General features: G+C 40.5%; 1 protein-coding gene across 5 annotated transcripts in view; it reads right to left on the bottom strand.

Moving 5' to 3' along the window:
- ZNF609 (zinc finger protein 609) overlaps window positions 1–19487 on the bottom strand; it is a 201948-nt gene that overhangs the window by 162036 nt on the left and 20425 nt on the right. For 4 of the 5 annotated variants that reach the window (XM_070796641.1, XM_019968685.2, XM_019968684.2 and 1 more), the window contains exon 2: window positions 12807–13680. The exons of the other annotated variant lie outside the window; for it this stretch is intronic. In XM_070796641.1, the coding sequence (XP_070652742.1) occupies window positions 12807–13553 (747 nt within the window). In that variant the 5' untranslated portion in view covers window positions 13554–13680. The remainder of the gene's footprint in view (window positions 1–12806; window positions 13681–19487) is intronic. 5 annotated transcript variants of the gene reach the window in all.

A 19487-nucleotide genomic window follows, 5' to 3' on the forward strand; every position in this document is an offset into this window, starting at 1 on the left:
AAATAGAAGATGAAATGTAACTACAAAATAAAAACAAGTGAAAAATCTGAAAAATTTTAGTCAAACATGAAAATGTCACTGGAGTATTATTTTCCAACTACTTTCCCAGACTTTTCTCTACATTAAATGCCACTTCAGGTCACTAACCCAGCAGAAGCTAGGGACAGCCCTAACTACTTGGTTTCTAAACAACAATCAAATCTTCTCCTTTTTGTGTGATATTAGCTCTGCCCTCAGAGATCTGGGTTTGATTCCTGGGTCAGTAAGATTCTCTGGAGAAGGAAATGGCTACCCATTCCAGTATTCTTGCCTGGAGAATCCCAAGGACAGAGGAGCCTGGCAGGCTACAATCCATGGGATCGCAAGAGTTGTACACGACTTAGCAACTAAACCACCACCACCAGCTGCTTAGTTCTAAAAGGGGCATTAGAGAGTTGAGAAATGACATTACTTTTAAGTCTGCTCTATCCCATCCCTTCCCTTGCTTTGAAAATAAGTTCCATATCACAAAGGCTGAGGGACAAACCCCCAGACCTTCCTAAATCAATAAACGTTCAATTCTGGAAGGCTTGCCCTGGCCAGAGTGCTTCCCAGGGAGTGGCAAACTGTACTTTTCTTCTTCCTCAGTGATGTACTGGCCTACACCCAGAAACACTTGCACTTAGCTCTTCAACATGGAAACTTCTGTCTCTCCAGTCCTATAGGGCAATTGCAATGTGCTGGCCAAGAGCTGCCACCAGTACACAGCCAAAAGCACAGCACTGGTACCAAGCCTTCAAATAAGGCATTCTATTCACAACAGTATCATCCCTAAGCAGTAGCTAATAGTGATTTCAAACTATGGGTAAAAACTTGTAGTCAGTAGTACAGTGGTTTTCTTGATACAACCAATGCTATGCCCAGACTGTAATGAATACCCATGGTAGAGCATATAAAAATGACTATTTTTTCCTAGTTAATTATTTCAGTTGGAGAGGAAGAGAAAAGCTCCCTCTCTAAATCTCCATAACTAAATATAATCCCATCTGGTTAGGGCAGGACCTATTCACAAACGTAAAACTGAGTATCATAAATAACAAAAAACGATTATTATAAAACAACTACAAGATATTAAAAAAGCATGATTTAGATTCTAAGTCAGAAAAGGATAGAAAATGAAGAGTAGCTGAAAGAGGCTACCAAAGGCACTAGACCTAAAAAAGAGACTCAAGAATATTATGTTGGTAGGAATGCTACAAAAGAATAATCGTTAGGCTGGATTCAATCCACAGACCTGTAATCTTACACTATAGAGAGAAAGCGGAGCCCAAGATTTCTTCGGCCATAAAATACTTTTGTATGCTAAACAGATAACATAAACAAATCAACTTTATGTGACTGGCAAAACAACAACAAACACAAAGAATAATGTGAATGGTGTGGGCCTTGCAGTTATTCCATCCATTGAGTATACACTCTGGAGGGAGCCAGAGATGGGAGACTTGAACTGGCTGTTCATTTATCTGGTTTCCATTTCCTTGTGTCTCCTCATAGTGTATGTATTTTGAAGGGTTCGGTTAATTCTAGTATTTACAAAAACATATTTTTCATCAATTCAGTCCTCAAATAAAAGCCAGCTTTTACATGAGACTTCAACCAAAGAAATGACGGTTTGTTTCAATGCTAAAGAAAAAATTGTTTATGTTGACTTTGTGAAGTCTGTATGGCACTCTAACATGGTACCACCCATGTAATCTTCAAGGGTACTTTCTGACCAAGTAGCTCAAACCCTGACTTTAGAACCTGATCCGTGTAAGAGATGGGAATGGACAGGAGAGATATCAGAGAACAAACATAAATTAAAGAATTTCTCAACCTCTTTCTGAAATTGTAATAAGCAATCACATTCTCAATCTAAGCACATATGTATAAGTGAAATGAAAAATGCCTTATGGCATATCTTATCTAAAACAGACACTCTACCAGATGTTTAGAAATCTGCATACTGAGAGAATTAAGATCTAGACTAATATGGTGTATATAAATGTGCAGTCACTTTGGATGATTTCTTCCCTACATTTGCCATTTTTTTCTCCTCCTTTGCAGTGGTATATGCATACACCAAAACCAAAAAAGATCCATCTAAAGTACAGATTAATGTAAATTTTGATAGCGTAGATAACACTTATATCAGTACTAAAAACTATGTTTTAAATTTTATTATATGGGAACTTCCTTAGCCAGTCCCGTGGTTAAGATTCCATGATTCCACTGCAGGGGCCTGGGTACAATCCCTGGTTGAGGAGCTAAGATCCCATATACCATGTAGTGCAATCAAATTAAAAAACAAAACAAAACTATTATATGAAAATTTAAGGTTATATCATTATGATTTTGCCCCAAACATGATATTCCATAATTATTTTAACTATGAGTTTGCAGCATATTCAAGTATATGTTCATCTCTGATAACAATTAGCATTCTAACTATACTTACTCTTTCTTGGGTATGAGATTCTAAATGAGATTTAGAATCCCACCAGGGGAACACTTTATATTAAAAAACATTTAATTTCTTCCTGATTTCAAGGAAATAGTGTTTACAAAAAAAAAAAAGCAGACAGTGAACCTTTACTATTCCTATCTGAAGTGATTCTGTCTCTTCTTAAAAGACTGTATTTATTTTGAATTTGTCTAGAAGCAGGTTTCGGAATAAGGTCTTTATTATTTTATATTGGGGTGTCATAGATTTCTGGAAAATTAAGACCACATATCCCTGGCTCAGGAAGATCCCCTGAAGAAGGAAATGGCAACCCTCTCCAATATTTTTGCCTGGGAAATCCCATGGACAGAGGAGCCTGGCAGGCTTCAGTCCATGGGGTTGCAAAGAGTCAGACACGACTGAGAGAGTAACACAGACACACACACTTAATAATACTCTATTGCATATCTGAAAGTAGCTAGGAAGTAAATCCTGAAAATTCTTAAAACAGAAAAAATTTTGTAGCAATGAGGACGTAACTGAACTTACTGAAATGATCATTGTGCAACAAAAACATGGTATCATTACATTGTATACCTGAAACTACATAATGTTATGTCAATTGTACCTCAATTGAAAAAAAAAGGACAAGAAAGGATTTAATGGCCTGGTTCTGGTTCATTTAAACCAAGCTAGTAGTGCCACTAAGGCTGGAACCCAGTGGTTTCAAATTTAAAAATATTCAATTAGTGTATTTTTCAAGCGCACAGTCAAATTGTACTCTCTCAGTGGACAATATTTCAGATTGAAAACGGACCACTTCCTAAAAACCTAAGGACTGTTCTTTTATTTCCTGCAGCTAGTGACAAATTCACAAAAAGAAGTATCTCAATCCTTATTCTTCTCTTGACTGTTTAGACTACCTGTAGTTCTAATCCTTTCAAAAGGTTAAAGTCTGCACTCTTCAAGGATTAACAGAGGAGAAGAAAAAACTCTCTAAACTATAAATGTTAGGGGAACCACTGACTGAAACCACCCACCCTGGTTAGGCCTGACAGTAACCACTTGAATGAGTTATCTTAAACAGGAGGTCCTAGTAAGGAATACAGAACTAACAAGCTACCACCAAAAGGAAGAATTAGAGAAAAGTCAAAAGGAGAGAGAAGACTCCAGTCCATATGTCCTGCCAACCTCCCAGACTCTTTCTCACTTGAATACCTCTTGGCTGAGTGCAGCGCACACCACCAGGAAGGACCCTGAGTCAGAGTGATTGGCAACCTGGAAACTGACCCCATTACCATAAAACCTGAGACTGCAAGCCACATGGCAGAACAGTCCTCCTAGGTTCCCTTACCCTGATGCTCTCCACCTGGCCCTTTCCCAATAAAGTCTCTTGCTTTGTCAGCACATGTGTCTCCTTGGACATTTCTGAGTGTCAGACAAGAGCCCACTCTTGGGCCCTGGAAGAGGTCCCTGTTCCTGCCACAAAATAATCAGTTTAGGGCCATTCCAATGCTGAGAAAAATAATTCAGAAGACTGGAGTATATACCAAACCTTAGCTATTAATGGGAAATAGCTAAGCAAGAGCCATGTTCTTCAACATGAGATCAGCTCTGTAACCAAAAGGAGTCCAACAAACCCTTTCAAACTAACCAGCAAATGATAAAATCCCAAACCTTAATGGTTCCAAATGCTCTGAATCAGTCTCTTCCTAAGCCTTCCTGGAAACCAGGATTCAAAATATTAGCTATCATAAACTCATTACTTTCCAAAACCTCTAGGGGCTAATCTCTTCAAAGGATATCCTTTCTCCTTAATTTCACAATTACCCTGCACCTCATAGCTAGTAACAGTGTACCATTAGTAACAGCTAATATTTACGGAGTACTTACTACATGTTAGATGGGCTTTCCTGATGGCTCAGATGGTAAAGAATCTGCCTGCAATGCAGGATACTGAGGTTCAATCCTTGAGTTGGGAAGATATCCTGGAGAAGGGAATGACTGTCCACTCCAGTATTCTTGCCTGGAGAATTCAATGTACAGAGAAGCCAGGCAGACTACAGTCCATGGGTCACCAAGAGTCAGACACAACTGAGCAACTAACAACTTTACTTTCAACTTTACATGCTAGACACTGTGCTGAGTGTTTAACCTTCTTTATTTAATCTACTCATAATAACCCTATGAAGTCAGTAGTTATTCACTTCCACATTATAGATGAGAAAAGGGAGAATTAGAAAAGTTATAAATAATTTAAATATCTCTTCTGCTCTCAAACTCCCAAATCCTTAGGTATTCCTTCCAATTTTAGGTTCCTGTCAGTTTGTCCATAAAGAAAAAGATATATCTGAACATCATTCAGGAGGGAAAAAAAAAATCATACCTACTGTCCAGAGTTATTTTTTACCTTTTAAACTTTTTGGTGAATTTGATCTTAACTATTAAGAGGAAACGAGCTCTACCACAGTGGATCTCAAACCTTAAAGTATAACATGATCAGAGGGAGAGCAAATGGTAAAACGTAAATTGCTGGGCCTTAAGCCTGAAGTTTCTGATTTGGGGACGTGGGAAGGGGTCTGATACTTGAATTTCTAACAAGTTTCCAGGTGCTATGCTGATACTGCTGATGATGTAGGGTTCACTGCTTTACGAGAAGGTAAGACTAGCTATGACAAACCTAGACAGTGTATTAAAAACCAGAAATATCACTTTGCCAACAAAGGTCCGTATAGTCAAAGCTATGGTTTTTCCAGTAGTCATGTATGGATATGAGAGTTGGATGGTAAAGAAGGCTGAGCACTGAAGAACTGCCTCTTTCCAACTGTGGTGTTGGAGAAGACTCTTGAGAGTCCCTTGAACAGCAAGGAGATCAAACCAGTCAATCCTAAAGGAAATCAGTCCTGAATATTCATTGAAAGGACTGATGCTGAAACTGAAGCTCCAATACTTTGGCAACCTGAAGAGAAGAGTTGACTCACTGGAAAAGATCCTGATGCTAGAAAAAAACTGAGGGCAAGAGGAGAAGGGGGTGACAGAGGATGAGATGGCTGGATGGCATCACTGACTCAATGAACATCAGGGAAGCAGTGATAGATAGAGAAGCCTGGCGTGTTGCAGTTCATGGGGTTGCAAAGAGTCGAACACGACTTAGCAACTGAACAACAACAACAAAAGGAAATAATTCCCTCTCATCTTAGCTGTCATGTTTCTCATGTAAAAACACTTCTCTACAGAGCACTTCCAACAAGAGAGACACTTAGGATTTAAAAACATCTCTAAGGACTGAAAGCTTAAAAGATTTCTTTTTTTCCCACTTCACAAGGGCTCCAATATCAGAAATGACATTGGCCATTTCTTATATCAACCAACATTGCAAGCAGACAGCATATTATTATAGCTCTGCAGAAAGCAAGCATTTTATAGACTAGAGTGAAAGTGAAAGTCACTCAGTTGTGTCTGACTCTTTGCGGCCCCCTTGGAATTCTCCAGGCCAGAATACTGAAGTGGGTAGCTGTTCCCTTCTCCAGGGGATCTTCCCAACCCAGGGATGGAACCCAGGTCTCCCACATTGCAGGCAGATTCTTTACCAGTTTAGACACGAGGGACATTAAAGTAGTAGAAATACAGAAAAAGGAAAATTAAGGTTCAAATGACTGTACACTCTGCTCAAGAACCTTACCATACACATAGTACTTTTTCAGTCTGAAAAGTGTTTCCTTTGGGTCTCCTAGGGTAAGAGAAATGCCAAAAGAAAAAAAGAAGTAGACTGTTTCATAAGATCATAAGACAAAAGCACAGGGACACGCTCTGAAAACATAATAGAATTTTGCACCAGAAATTAAAAAAAAAAAGTCACAAAATGCTATAAATTCTTCCTACCTTTCCTTGTCATACTACCCCCCTTCACAAAAGAGCTACCCCTTTTACCCGATACTGGCCAAACTCTTCTTTCTTAGGTAGCTTAAATATTGACTATGTCAATGTCATCTAGGATGAACAACTTCAGAGAACAGGATTTGTTAAAAATGTCTCCTCAGCTAGCCTGGGAAGCTTCTTACTTGGGTGGGTGCTCTCAACCATGACTAAACTGTACCTAGAGAGACTGGGAAATTAACTGATGAGAAAAGCAATCTCCTTTCTGCTTTCTACTTTCAGATGCTCCTCCTCTACAGCTCTGCCATGTACAGACTCATTCTATATATGCACACTGAGATAGAACATGCGCACACACACAAATAACTCTCGGCAGGAACCAAAAATCAAAGCCTAACCCCATGGTTTTTAAGTGAGCAAGTCCAATTTCCTTCTTTGTAGTCCCTGACACATGCTGGCTGGGAGCCGTCTGGATTTCTTTCTGCCTTGTTCCTGCACCAGAAGGCTCTGCACTGCAGGTCAGGGGATGATAAGGAAATGAACAGTGTAATTTCCAAGGCCTCTGAACACAGCCCTGTCAGCAGCTCTGGAGGCGGGTTACTCAAGCATGGCTTGAAGAGTGAAAACCACAGAGAAGAGGGCTCAGACAGCCAGCAGTGGCAGGATCTCAGCTGTGCATGTTACTGCCACCTCCAGCCTGAAAGCCCAAGCCCTGCTGCCTCCCTGGATGAGCTCTGTTGGTAACAGCTCTTATACCCAAATGGCAAACATACAAGTTCACACTGGGGGAGGAAGATTAAGGACTAGGACTTAGATTTTCCATGCACTCTTGTGCAGAAACAAAAACATTCAGTGCTCTTCCAGCATACATGAGATTGCACATGCTGGCAAACCCACAGCAATATCTATCCAACATACTCAACCCCACACCAGGGCTCTGGCCAAAAAGGAAACTCAATTTATATGAAATCTGAATTTCAACAGGCCGCTGCAATATCTTTGGAAAGCAATTTCTGGTCTTCTACCTCACCAAACCCCACTATAAATACCAAGGCCTTTAGAACACATCACAAGCATATACGGGTCCCAATCCAGGTTTGGAATGTCTTCTGAGAACAGTGCTGAAAGTCTAGCCAACGTGCTTATCTATTTATACTGGGCTTCCTGTATAGGTGGAATGTTGTGATAGTTCAGCTTGTTATTGCCTAGAGTCAATTGAGACATATTTCAACTCAAATCATGTTTTTCTTCTTTTCCAATATTTATCGAATGTTCCCTATGTGCCAAGCACTTTTCTAAGTGTTTTATATGGATTAACTAATTTACTTTCATAAAAATTCTAGTAAAGAATTACTGTTTTCCTCATTGTGTAGACAAGAAAACTGAGGCAGCTCAGTTAAGTAATTTGTTCAATATCACTCAGTTAATAAGTGGCAAAGCTGGGATACAAACCCAGGTAGTTTGGCTCCAGAGTTTATACTCTTAACCATTAAGTTATAAGTAAGAGCTAATATGCAATTTAAGTTTACAAGACTGGTGTTTTAGGTTAGAAATGGCTCTCAATGCCCACCTTACGAAGTGCCCATCTTTAACAATGGTTAAAGAAAATTCACAAACATTAAAGTATATAGCAGTTATCTGCAGAGTTTTCTGGGTCCCTACTCCTAATACTTATTTAGCAGATTTAGGGTAGAGTCCAAGGATATGCATTTCTGACACTCGAATGATATCATGCATATGGTTTTATGGGCCACAATTTCAAGAACTCTGCCCTAGCCGGTAAACTGTAAGCTCCTCAAAGAGCAGCAACCATTTCTGTTCTGTTCATCAGTATATATCCAGTCCTAAGCATAATACCTGGAATCTAAAACGCACTCCATTAATACACAGAATGAATGAAAGATGATAATGGTATCTAACAGTATATCATGTCTTTACAAAATGGTTCATATCCACAATATTAACACATTTAAAGCTCTGCCTATTAGTGATATATTCAAGAAGCACGAAGGCAGGGTTTTGTTTTTTCATACCTGCAATTGCCAAATAAAGAGGGAGCTGGCAATGCCACAGTGATAACAATGAAAATTTGACTGAACAATAATACTACAGAATACACACACACACACACTCTCAGTAAGTCAAGCTCAAAGTACAGAGTTAAAAGTAACATTCTTCCCTCTGTATATACAATAAAGGAGGTTCAGCATCAGCTACGAATGGTTGTTCTTTGTAAACATCATCACCTTACCAAAGAAAGCGAAACTTAAAGATCTGTTGTTTACTGAGTGTCTACAATATTAAAATCAATACAGAAAACCAATGAAAGCAGTCTTAAGAGCATCTGGGCATTTATTAATATACCCAATGTTGTTGAGGTAGTCTTTAGAGTGGGAAAATAGAATCCTTCATAACAATGAAGGATTTGTTAAAAATCCCAGAGTAACGATATGCCACAAGAACTTGGTAAACAAAACCCGGCTTTGCCACTGACTCCCTCTGAGAGTCTAGGTAAGTCGCATGACCTCCCTGGTCTCAGTCCCCTCTTCTATAAAGTGAGAAGACTGGACTAGATAATCTTTCTCAGGGCTCTCCTTGAATTACAACACCCAGGTGGAAAACACAGCTGCTGAAGAAAAACTAAATGTAAGCTCAGGCTTCGTTGTAGTTTGAGAATGCATCTCTGTCCCCCATAAATATCAACTCAACTTTTTAATTTTTTCCATGAAGGAAAATGCTTGACGACATTTGGCTTCAGGAAGCAAGGCTCACTGCTATGTCATCGATAACTGAGAAAGAACAGCTAGCAAAGGAGGAAGGCATTAAAAGAGAAAGCCTTGGATCAGAAAGAATAAAAGAGACCTGACCTTGGTTGAGCAATGAGGGATTGCAACACGAGAGAAATGAGCTGGAAGGCATAAACTAGGGCAAGAAAACAAAATCAAGGGCAAAGGAAGATGCTCTTAGAACACAGGATATGACAGCAAGCACGATCGGAAGGTGAAAGAGCAAAGAGCACACTTGAGCTTTCTCTGTATCCTAACTAGCGAGGGAAGTTGTAAGTATGTGTATGCAGCATTCTGAGAGCAGCAGAAGCTGAGACACAAATATGGGGAAAGCACACTGCAGAGTGTTTCTACCTTCCAAGATCAAAAACAGCAGCTAAAGAGACAAGGAGAGCTTCCGGTTGCAAATTTCTAGATCCTTTAGCCACTAGAACTTTACTTTACATGATTTGCGGGCGAGGGTGGGGTCACCTTAAATTCCTGGCTTAAGCCCTACCTCAAAGTCCAGACAGATCACTGCCTTTGGTGCTATGGAAATTCTTTTTCTTGCCTGTCAGAGCAGCAGCGTGAGCACTAAGCTGGGACATTCAGACCGGCACCCTCCCTCGTAGGACCTCCCCCTCCATCCCTAACCTGACAACCTATCAATCAAATCAGAGGCAAGGGAGCAGACAGGAGCCGGAAGGCTCTGTCTTGTTTATGCCTCAACATTCCCTTCCCCCATCTCTTCAGCTGGCAGGAAGTATGAGGCAGAAGTGTTCCATGACAATTTAGGGCAGCAGTAGTTGCTAAGAGCCATCTCTGGTCTCTCCTAGAACTCTGGGAAACAGCACAGTGAGCCTTGCCAGAGAGAAGTGTGGGGAGCAGCAGTGAGATCCCATGAAGGGAAATCCACTTCCTTTGCTGATAGGAATTTGCTCAGCCGTAGACTGAGACACCTATACCCTGATAAGAAAGAACATCCTGAAGTAGAGAATTTGAATATTCAAATCCCCCTCATTAGCTAGCAGTAGACATGTAACAATTCTGTCCTATACCACAAACTCCATTCTCTTCTCTCCTGTTTCCAAGGGGCTAGAGTCCGACACAACTGAAGTGACTTAGCAGCAGCAGTAGAGGAGTGGGTATGGGTTAAGGAGACTCCAGCTAAGAACCTTTCCAAATTTTATGAGTTTCCCCTCTTCATGACAGTTTCCAGCTCAGCATATGTAATTCCTAGATTGTATCAAAACATCTGTTTTGCTGTTTTGGTTCTGTTGGTTGTCCCCACATGGACAGAACATTCCAAACCAGTTAAGCCATAGCTTAAGCCCATAGCTCAGAGAGAAAAATCTTAAATAAGTTTTCAAAGACTTAGCTTTTAAGGTAAATTATCAATCATCAAACACTGACTCAAAACCCCTTATGCCCAAACCCTGGGGTCCTTGTTTCTCAAACGCTACTCTACTCCAAGATTCCTAACCTGTGTTCCCTTTTGCATCTTCCCCTCCTCCCATTCCAGAAATGCTGTCTCTCTGCACAGTGTTTTCATCTCCTAGCAACTTCCAAACATTTATTTACATAATTATCTATTCCGACGGCCAAATGCTTTAGAATGCCCCCCCCCCAGAACCAGACAGTCCAGAAGGGTTGAGGGAAGAAGGAAAAGAATTGAGAAAGCAGGTTCTTGCCTAGAGTAACAGCAAAGTGTGCAGCAAATCTCCTCTTTTAAAAGTACTTCTCAGCACTTTCATCTTTCCTCCAAAAACAGAAGCACAGTCTCTCTCCTTTTCCTCTCTCATTCCACTGCCCCATTCTCAGTCTTTTTGGGAGACAAAGTGTATAACACAGCTACCTTATTAAGAAGCAAACTTCCTTTGACCAAAATATATTCCTCTCTGAACATACTGTATCTTTCAGCCCAATTATAATCTGAAGGGCAGCCACCTACCTAGTCCCTGAACCTGTAAGAGAAAAAGGGTTCCATTTGCTTCTCTGTTGGAGACTCTTCAGGACATTTAGACTTAAACCCAACATGAAGCTAAGCATCATTAATCCTTTCACCCACAGACCACTACTGGGCTTAGAAGATTGCAACATGAGTCAAGAGTTCTATACAGAAAGGAAAATGAAGGTTACCTTCAGAAGTGGCCACTTTGCAGCACAGGAAGAACAAAGATTATGAACATGAATAGATATGTGGCAAAAGCTTACTGATGCCAGATGTAGGGAACAGTCTAAAGGGCCTGGAACAGAAGCAAGAACTCCTGGTACTCCTAGGCCTCTTTAAAACATTTATTACCCATCTGCACCCCAAAGAAAATGGTAAATCACAGCCAGCACAGGATGCACCACACCAGTAACCTGCTGGGACTTGACTCTGCTGAGGTGGCCTGTAGCATCTGTCACCTAAACAGGCAGTCTCTCTGGCAGCTGCCACTGGTAAAAGGGAATAGACCATTGGGTTATTAGTGGAAAAAAAATTGACAGCACTGTTACCAGGGAAGCCCAGATGTTGCTAAGACTTATAGATGTGCCAGAGGCAAGGACCAAAATACCTACAGCAAAGAAAACACAAGCCAGCACTGAGAGGACACTACCACCCAAACATACACATCCAGCCTCTATTTATTAACACTTACATATGGAAATAGGTATTCCCTGTTGCAGCTGATGCAATTACAGAGAAATCAATTTATATTGCATCTGCTGGGATCAGCTGAAAGCACAGGGTGAGCAGAGAGCAGAAAATCAAGAGCCAATGAAGAGCTCATTACCAGGCCAGCCACTGTGTAGGAAACTGTAAGCTGCACAAGTTTAAGCAGCCTGAGCTGACCCTGGACGCACAGCCACTCTGCTCTAGACCTGCAAGTTCCACTTACTGAGACATGAACTAAGATGATTTCCCCAAAGGAGGAGAGCCCCTGCTGGGGCTGTAGACACCTGTCCTTCCAAGTCAAGCAGAAGGCAAGGTATCATTACACTGTTTGGCAGCTATTAAACCACCAGGAGACTTTGACCAATAGTTGATGTCGATACCTGGCCAAGAACTATACGTTAGTGGCCAAAGACACTCTTTCAAGGCCAAAATTTCATGGCCACAACACTAATTCATAAGAGCTGATTAAGCACTTCAGGACCTCCTGCTCCATTGTTTACTTGCCCCAAATGGGTCCTTTTGCTCTCTGGCAGTCACCAATAGAACACTTGGTAGATGACATGCAATGAAAATTATTTAACCCTTGTCTCTTCCAGAGACCCAGCATCACCATTTATCCCATTAAAAACAGCATTCAACTGAAAGCCTGTTAAGCTTATCAACTTGTTAAGTTTATCAATCATTCTAAGGATGAAATGTCAAGCTGGGAACCACATAAAGACTGATGCCAATCTCTAGTAACAAGTGACTCAGGTGGGACAAGGACAAGGTGGGAGGTTCTTGGCTTATAGAAAATTCATTCTACCAAGCAGCTGCCCCCAACAACAGATATTCTTCTCCAAAATGTCCAGGCCTGCTGTTAATGAATCTGCAGGGAATCCCCTAATTTGGAACAAAACCACATTATCATTACCAGCTGCTCTGACCTTGTAATTGGTCATTACCCACAAACTAATGAGCCTCCCACAGAGTGCACATAACATTAGGTGGTTAGTCCAGGGCAGTTCTGACTGGCAGTGGGCAGCCAGATCTGGCCACCTCTTACCTTTTCAGACTTGACTTTCTTTAGCGGGCGACACTCATTCTCCCCTTCCTCTGGCTCCGGTTTAGCTCCCAAAGGGTTGAGCGCTGCCCCAGGCTCAATAGCTATACTCCCAAGTGGCTCCACAGCTCCTGGATCCACCCCCGCACTTCCATCATACTGACCACCCCGTCCTCCCAAGGGCACTGGCTGGAGGACCCCAGGATCCTTTTCTGCACAAGTCCCCACTCCTTCGCTTCTCTCCTTCTTGCTCTTAGACGAGCTGTTCTCCTTCTCCTTTTTGGAGCCCGCTACACTGCGGGATGCCTTAGCCGCCTTCTCTGAGCCCTTGGGAGCAATAGCAGCAACCAGGCTTCCTGCATTGGCACCATCTCCTGAGCGTCCCTGTACCTCTTTCTTGCTAGCTGCCCCCTCACTCGGAGTGAACAGGGACGTCCCTGGAGTGGGTTTGCTAGTGTCTTTGCCACTCTTATTCCTTTTGGATTTGGATTTGCCTTCCTTTCCTTGAGGACCTGGCACTGGGGTCACAAACTTGATGTTGTCTGGCAGTGTGGCAACAGCATTGGGAGCTGGTATCCCCACCTCCTTTGAGCCTGACATTTCCAGTTTCTGCTGGTCCTTTTCCAGATCGGCGTCCAGGTCAATGATGAGATTCCCTACTCCAATGTCCCATTCATCCCCACTGTCGTATGTCTCAACCGGGTTTGCATCCACTCCTTTCCCTCCGGAGGCTCCACTGCTCAAGGACATCTTAGAGTCAACGTCCCACCTCAAGATTCAAGGCTCTTCCTTGCCCCCAGCTTTCCTAGTTTCAGCTTCAGCTACGTTCTCAGACCTGCCACATTGGTCAGTACATGCCCAGTGGACAACATCATTGCTGGAAAAAGAAAATGTAAAGAGCTGTTAAAGGAAACAATACAGGCAAAGAGACAGCCTGAAATAAACTCCCACACAAAACAGTCCCTTGCGAGGTGGCTATCACATCACAATGGACAAGACAAACAGGTTCAGTTGTATTTCCAACCAAGTCACTTTGGATCAAGGAAAAAGCTAATTCCCACTCCATCTCCCCAGGGGACAGTACAGTATTTCCAACTGCCTGGAGAGTCTGTGCTAAGATTTAACTAGGAATCTTCTAGTTTCCCATTCCCAAGAGACTGATTTCTACTACCACTGCCAGCTGGCAATCTTCCCTCAGTCAATACAGGCCCTGGCACATCCCCCAGCACAATTTTACTCACATCACTTCCCATACTTCTTCTTGAATTATCAGAGACTTAGAACATTGCCTAGCAAAGGCTAAATCCCTCTACTAACAGGACCTGTTCCTACTAAAAATAATATGGGGCAGGGGGAGGGTATCTAATTGTAGGTAAGCAAAAGAGAAAAGTAAACAGGACTGGGGAAAAATACAATATCAGGATAGGGACAAAAACTGCAATTAGAGGAGACAATCCTCAAAGAGGACTTAACCCATCAGTTTACATTCAGTTAAGCCAGCGTTATTAAACTCCAGGTTTCAAATTATGTCTAAATAGCAGAATTCAATGTAATCTTTCCCACTAAAATCCTCATGAAGATACACACACACTCAGAGAAAAAAATGTTACCCTATCAATAACTGAACAGTACTAAAAAACTTAATGCTAGAATGTGGTTTAAGTCTCCCTATTCTTTTAAGACTGATGACACTATATTGATAAACATCAGGGCCTCACAACATGGAACAGAGATAGCTAAAAAGAGGGGTGGGTGAAGTGGGTGGTAAAAAAGGAAATATACATATTTCCTTGGGGAGTGTACCATCTCGAAAACCTGACAGCCAAAATATACCATCGAGGTATTACTTTATGATGAAGCCAAAGAATTCTGTTCTTAATTACTCCCTTGTTTACTATCTTTCTATGTGCATTTAGAAAATAACCCTCAGAAGATGGCAGAGCAGAAAGAGGAAACCAGAGGGGGCGCGATGAATCCTATGAAGTAAATATCTAACAGGTAAATGCTATAGATAGAACAGGGATAAGATAAATTGTACTTTTCCGCCTTCTCTCTCAAGGCAGTGTCAAAGAACCAGGGTTCAAGAGAAACTGTTCAAGAGAAGATGTCACCCTAGGAGACCAGCGCTATACCAAGTGAATGCTTGAGAGCAACTGGGATTTAAGAGAGAAAGGACTGCACTTTAATCTGCCATTTGGCCACAGATCTGAGAAGAAAATGAGTAGTGATAAAGAACCCACCTGCCAACAAGGAGGCATAAGATGCAGGTTTGATCCCTGGGTCGGAAGAGCCCCTGGAGGGGGCATGGCAACCTCCTCTAGTATTCTTGCCTGGAAAATCCCATGGACAGAGGAGCCTGGTGGGCTACAGTCTCTAGGATCACAAAGAGTCAGACAAGACTAAAGCGACAGCACACACGCACTGAGAAGAAAATACATCCTTTAGCCAAGTAGAGAGCTTAGTGCAACAGCACCTGACCACAGTTGGCACTGAGTCCACATAGATCTTACTTCATAAAAGGATGAACAAAAACCATGAGGGAAAACATAGGAACTATGAAACAATGCGACCCGCACGGTAAAAGCAACATAATCTCTGAAGAATTAGAGAAATGATACCACCAAAAATGATCTAAAACTCTGAAGAAATTTTTAGTAAAATGCTTGGAATTCTCTATGCTATCTACTGATTCATTAAAAAAAAAAAAAAAATGTATTAATTGCCTACTAAGTCCCAGGCACTAAACTATGCGCTGGGAATACAACAGAAAATGAGAGTTAATAAGGCAGTGAAACACAATACTGAAAACAATTGTATTATGAAGGGCAAAGAAATGGGAACGCCAACTGAATCTGCACTACAAAGGATTATTAAAGCATAGTTCTGCCCAACATCATAATTTATCACCTCTTCAATCTCTGCAACTGTTGTGAGGCGTAGAGCACAACCCACATTCACCTACCACTGACCCTCTTTCCCCTGGAGCTGCCCCATCATTAGTATGTAATGTAAACCATTAGAACAATCCCATGCTTTTTTATTCTTGGAAAAACAACAGAACTTTCAAAAGACCTTCCTCTAAAAAACAAACAAAAACTCTTCCTCTACAAAACAGGATGGTAATGAAACAGAGACTCTGGAAGGGTATATAAAGGAAAGAATATAAAGTACAAGAAAATGTTAGAGCTCACTGAGAGGTCCTGATAGTTCTCATTCTACTGTATGGGCTGACCTGTCAAGTATGGAGCAAGATAAACAAAGCATGACAGTAAGGAAGGCAGAGCATTAAGAAGATACCAGGCTGAAGTGAAAAGATAGGAACTTAAAAGAATGTAATTTTTTTTTAAAAAAAGGAATATGCAAGGAAATGAAAAACCAATTAAAATTCACCAATTAAACCAACTGGTGGTTTAATTGGTGGTAACACCAATTAAAATTCATACAGAAATCAAAAAAGCACAGAACTAAAACTGTGGAAGAAATTACAAGAAAATTTGAGATACTCCTCTGGAGTAGTAGAGGATACTATTCCAATAGTAGAGGATCCTATTTCAAAGGAAAAAGGACAGTAAAAAGAAAATAATGAGGGAAATTAAAAGGAAGTATTTAATAATACTCAAAGCAAAACTGAAGCGACTAGAACAAATGGGAAAAAAGCAACCCATCAAGACATAATAAATAAGTTAACACCTTGAACTGAAAAAGATTTTGAAAAAGTTCACTATTTTTTCAGCAAAATCAATTTTTTTAAAAGCCAAACGTGCACACATTCTAGCAAAATTTTTAAATTACAAAGAACAAAATTAGGCCAACCTTAGACTGTTCTGTAACATTAAATGTTAAAAAAGAATAAAAAATCTATAGTTTTGAAGAGAAAATTATTTTTCAAGAATCTTACACTGAGTCACGTTGTTTGTTATGTGTTAAAACAATAGATTTTCCATTATGTAACATACATATATCCACCTTGCTAAAAATTATCTGAAACATTAAAGTCACTTCAGTGTAGTGTAAATTTGAATAATTCCTGTAAACATAAATATCAAGTTATTTTTATAATTTTAAGGGTAAACTCAATGCATATATTCCTGGAGAAGATATGAGGCAAAATCAATGCTTATAATAATGTCGAACCTCAAAAGTTACAGCCTTAGTATCAGTAAAAAAATTTAAAAAAACTTCCTCAAATTCTTTTTGTCCCAATTCCAAGTTGTTGTGGCAAATTGCTTTGGTTTTTCTAGTAAGCAGAAATATTGCCATTAACATTTTTTTTAAGTGTTTCTTAAAACGTAGCTGGAGATGAAAAGAACATCTGATGGTCTGTGCTCATTTTCAGGTTCCATATCTTCTGTGAGATATTCATGAAATGGAGAGATAGCCAAGGGTACTGTAAAACATCAAGAAGCCATCTCATAAGAGAAAAGGTCTTAGAAACTGGTATTCTTTAGCATGGAAAGGAGTTAACTGAAGGGAGATGGGTATGAAGGTTGCAGTGTGGAAGAGAAACTTATTCTGTGATGCTGAGGGTATAAACAGAACCAATGAGTAGAAGTTACAGAAAGACAGATGTTTAGTTCAGGAGAAAAAAATGTAATAATCTGAAATTCCCAACAATGACCTACAATGCTTAATGAAGCCATATCTCTATCAAAAGCAGTGATCAGAAAAAGCATCATCTCCAGTCAAGCTAATTACATGAAGAATTCTGTGTGTGGTAGGTGTAACCTGGACATGTCTAGGGCCTTTTTCAAATCTGAAGTTCTATTAATGTACCTATCAAAAAGTGCCTTCCCTACTAGAAAACTACCTAGAATTTCTGAATGACCAGAATGTAAACAAAGACAACATATCCTGAGAACCAATAAGTAGTGGTTCTGATGTTCTATACAGAGCACTGCCCTCCTACTTCTGAGTGTGTTAAGTAACTACCACTTTTCAACCAGGTGACTCTTCAGAAATTCAGCTTTCCAAACCCAGCAGCCTTCATAGTAACTTCGATGGTATCTTTCCAAAGATACACTGAAAAATTGCCAAGGATTCTTTACCAGTCTGGCTGTAGCAGCCAAACCACTTTCCCTCTGCTCCCTCCAGCATCCCTGGCTTTATGCAGTTAATAATCAACCCTCTGACAGGTCACTGCAGAGATGTTTAACCACAGAAGGAAGGGTAACCAACATGGTAGTTGGAAATGAAAAGCGCTGACCTGCTACTTTATGGCAGAGAAAGTACAGAATCAGGAGGGCCAATACCTTACCGAGACCACAAAGCACTTTCAACTTGCAGGAGTTTCTGTATATATTTTCCTCTCTCGTCTCCTTCTGCCTAACTGTACTATACTTCCCTATTCTCAGTGGAATTACTTGCCACTGCTATTGCACTTTGTTCTGTACCTGATCATCAAGAACTCTCCTCTGAGTGGCTATAGCTAAGGGACCAAAATAGGCCGTGACAATCATTCCCCATTCCCTGTATCTGTAACAACAAATCTTCAAATTCCCGTTTCCTCTCTGGAACCCAACTCCATCTCTCAGACTTCCAGCCCATAGACTGGTTTGTAATCACACATTTCAGGTCATTAATTGCTTTTTATCAGGACATATGCCATAGATCACACCACCTCCCTACCTCAGTAATGAGCAAGGCCTCTCTTCCAGGCTAAGAATGGGAAAAAGAGTCTTCATGAGAGGACTCTGGCTCTGCCCAGAGGACATCAACAGCAGCTGACCCTACTTATGTCAAACACAATGAGAAAAATAATACTTCTTTTTCTGCTAGATAGAGCTCTATATCCATCGTAGAGGACTTCAAAGACACAGGATCTCTTTAACTGCCAATTACCTATAGCTAATCTGGTCTAAGCAGCAAATTGTCCAGGGCTGTTTCACTGTAAATTTAACTGTCCTCCCTGTTGTTACAGTTTTTGTATCAATCTTCTCACAGGCTTTGGTCTGAGCAAGTGACAGTTGTGTCTGAGTGAGTATAATCTGCTTGTGACCAGACAGGTCACACACATTTGGATGTGAGGGTGATCAGTCTTGGCTAGCTAGCTCTCACCAAAAGCTGTATGGACAAAGAAAAAATAGGCAATGCTCAATTCCAGGAAGGCAGCATGGTGTAGAAAAAATAGAAAACTGAGCTTAGAATCAAGAGAAGTGATTTCCAGACTCAAATTTCCAATGACCCTAGCCAGGATGTCAGTCAAGTTGCTTTATTAAATATTAATTTTTTTATTATAAAATGGAGGGAGAATTCATCATGGTTCTAAGCATATTATGAGGATCCAAATCTAAAAAATGTGACAACTCAAAAAAATAAAATGACCCAAATATTCTCATAATGTTCTAGGGTCTCAACTAAAAGAGGACTGTTTCACAGCTGTACAGGGATCTAAAGTATTTTAAATAAAGGAAAAATAAATATTTGAAAATCTTTTACAAATTAAATTATAGGTAGTACTGATATCCATTTGAGTTTTATGAAAGAAAATGGCAATCCTTTCTTCTTTCAACTACTCAGTTGTCCTGGTTTTCCACTGAGGCTAGGAGTACCTTCAGATGTAGCTCATGGAACTCTACACTGTAGTGACTGACAGAAAGACTCCATTTTGTTTCAAAAATCCCTCAGGGCCAAGGTACCAATCCCAAAGCTTATGTTTTTAACCTCTGGATTATCTCTTTTACAAAC

Source organism: Bos indicus, chromosome 10 (assembly GCF_029378745.1).
Source record: "Bos indicus isolate NIAB-ARS_2022 breed Sahiwal x Tharparkar chromosome 10, NIAB-ARS_B.indTharparkar_mat_pri_1.0, whole genome shotgun sequence".
NCBI lineage: Eukaryota > Metazoa > Chordata > Mammalia > Artiodactyla > Bovidae > Bos > Bos indicus.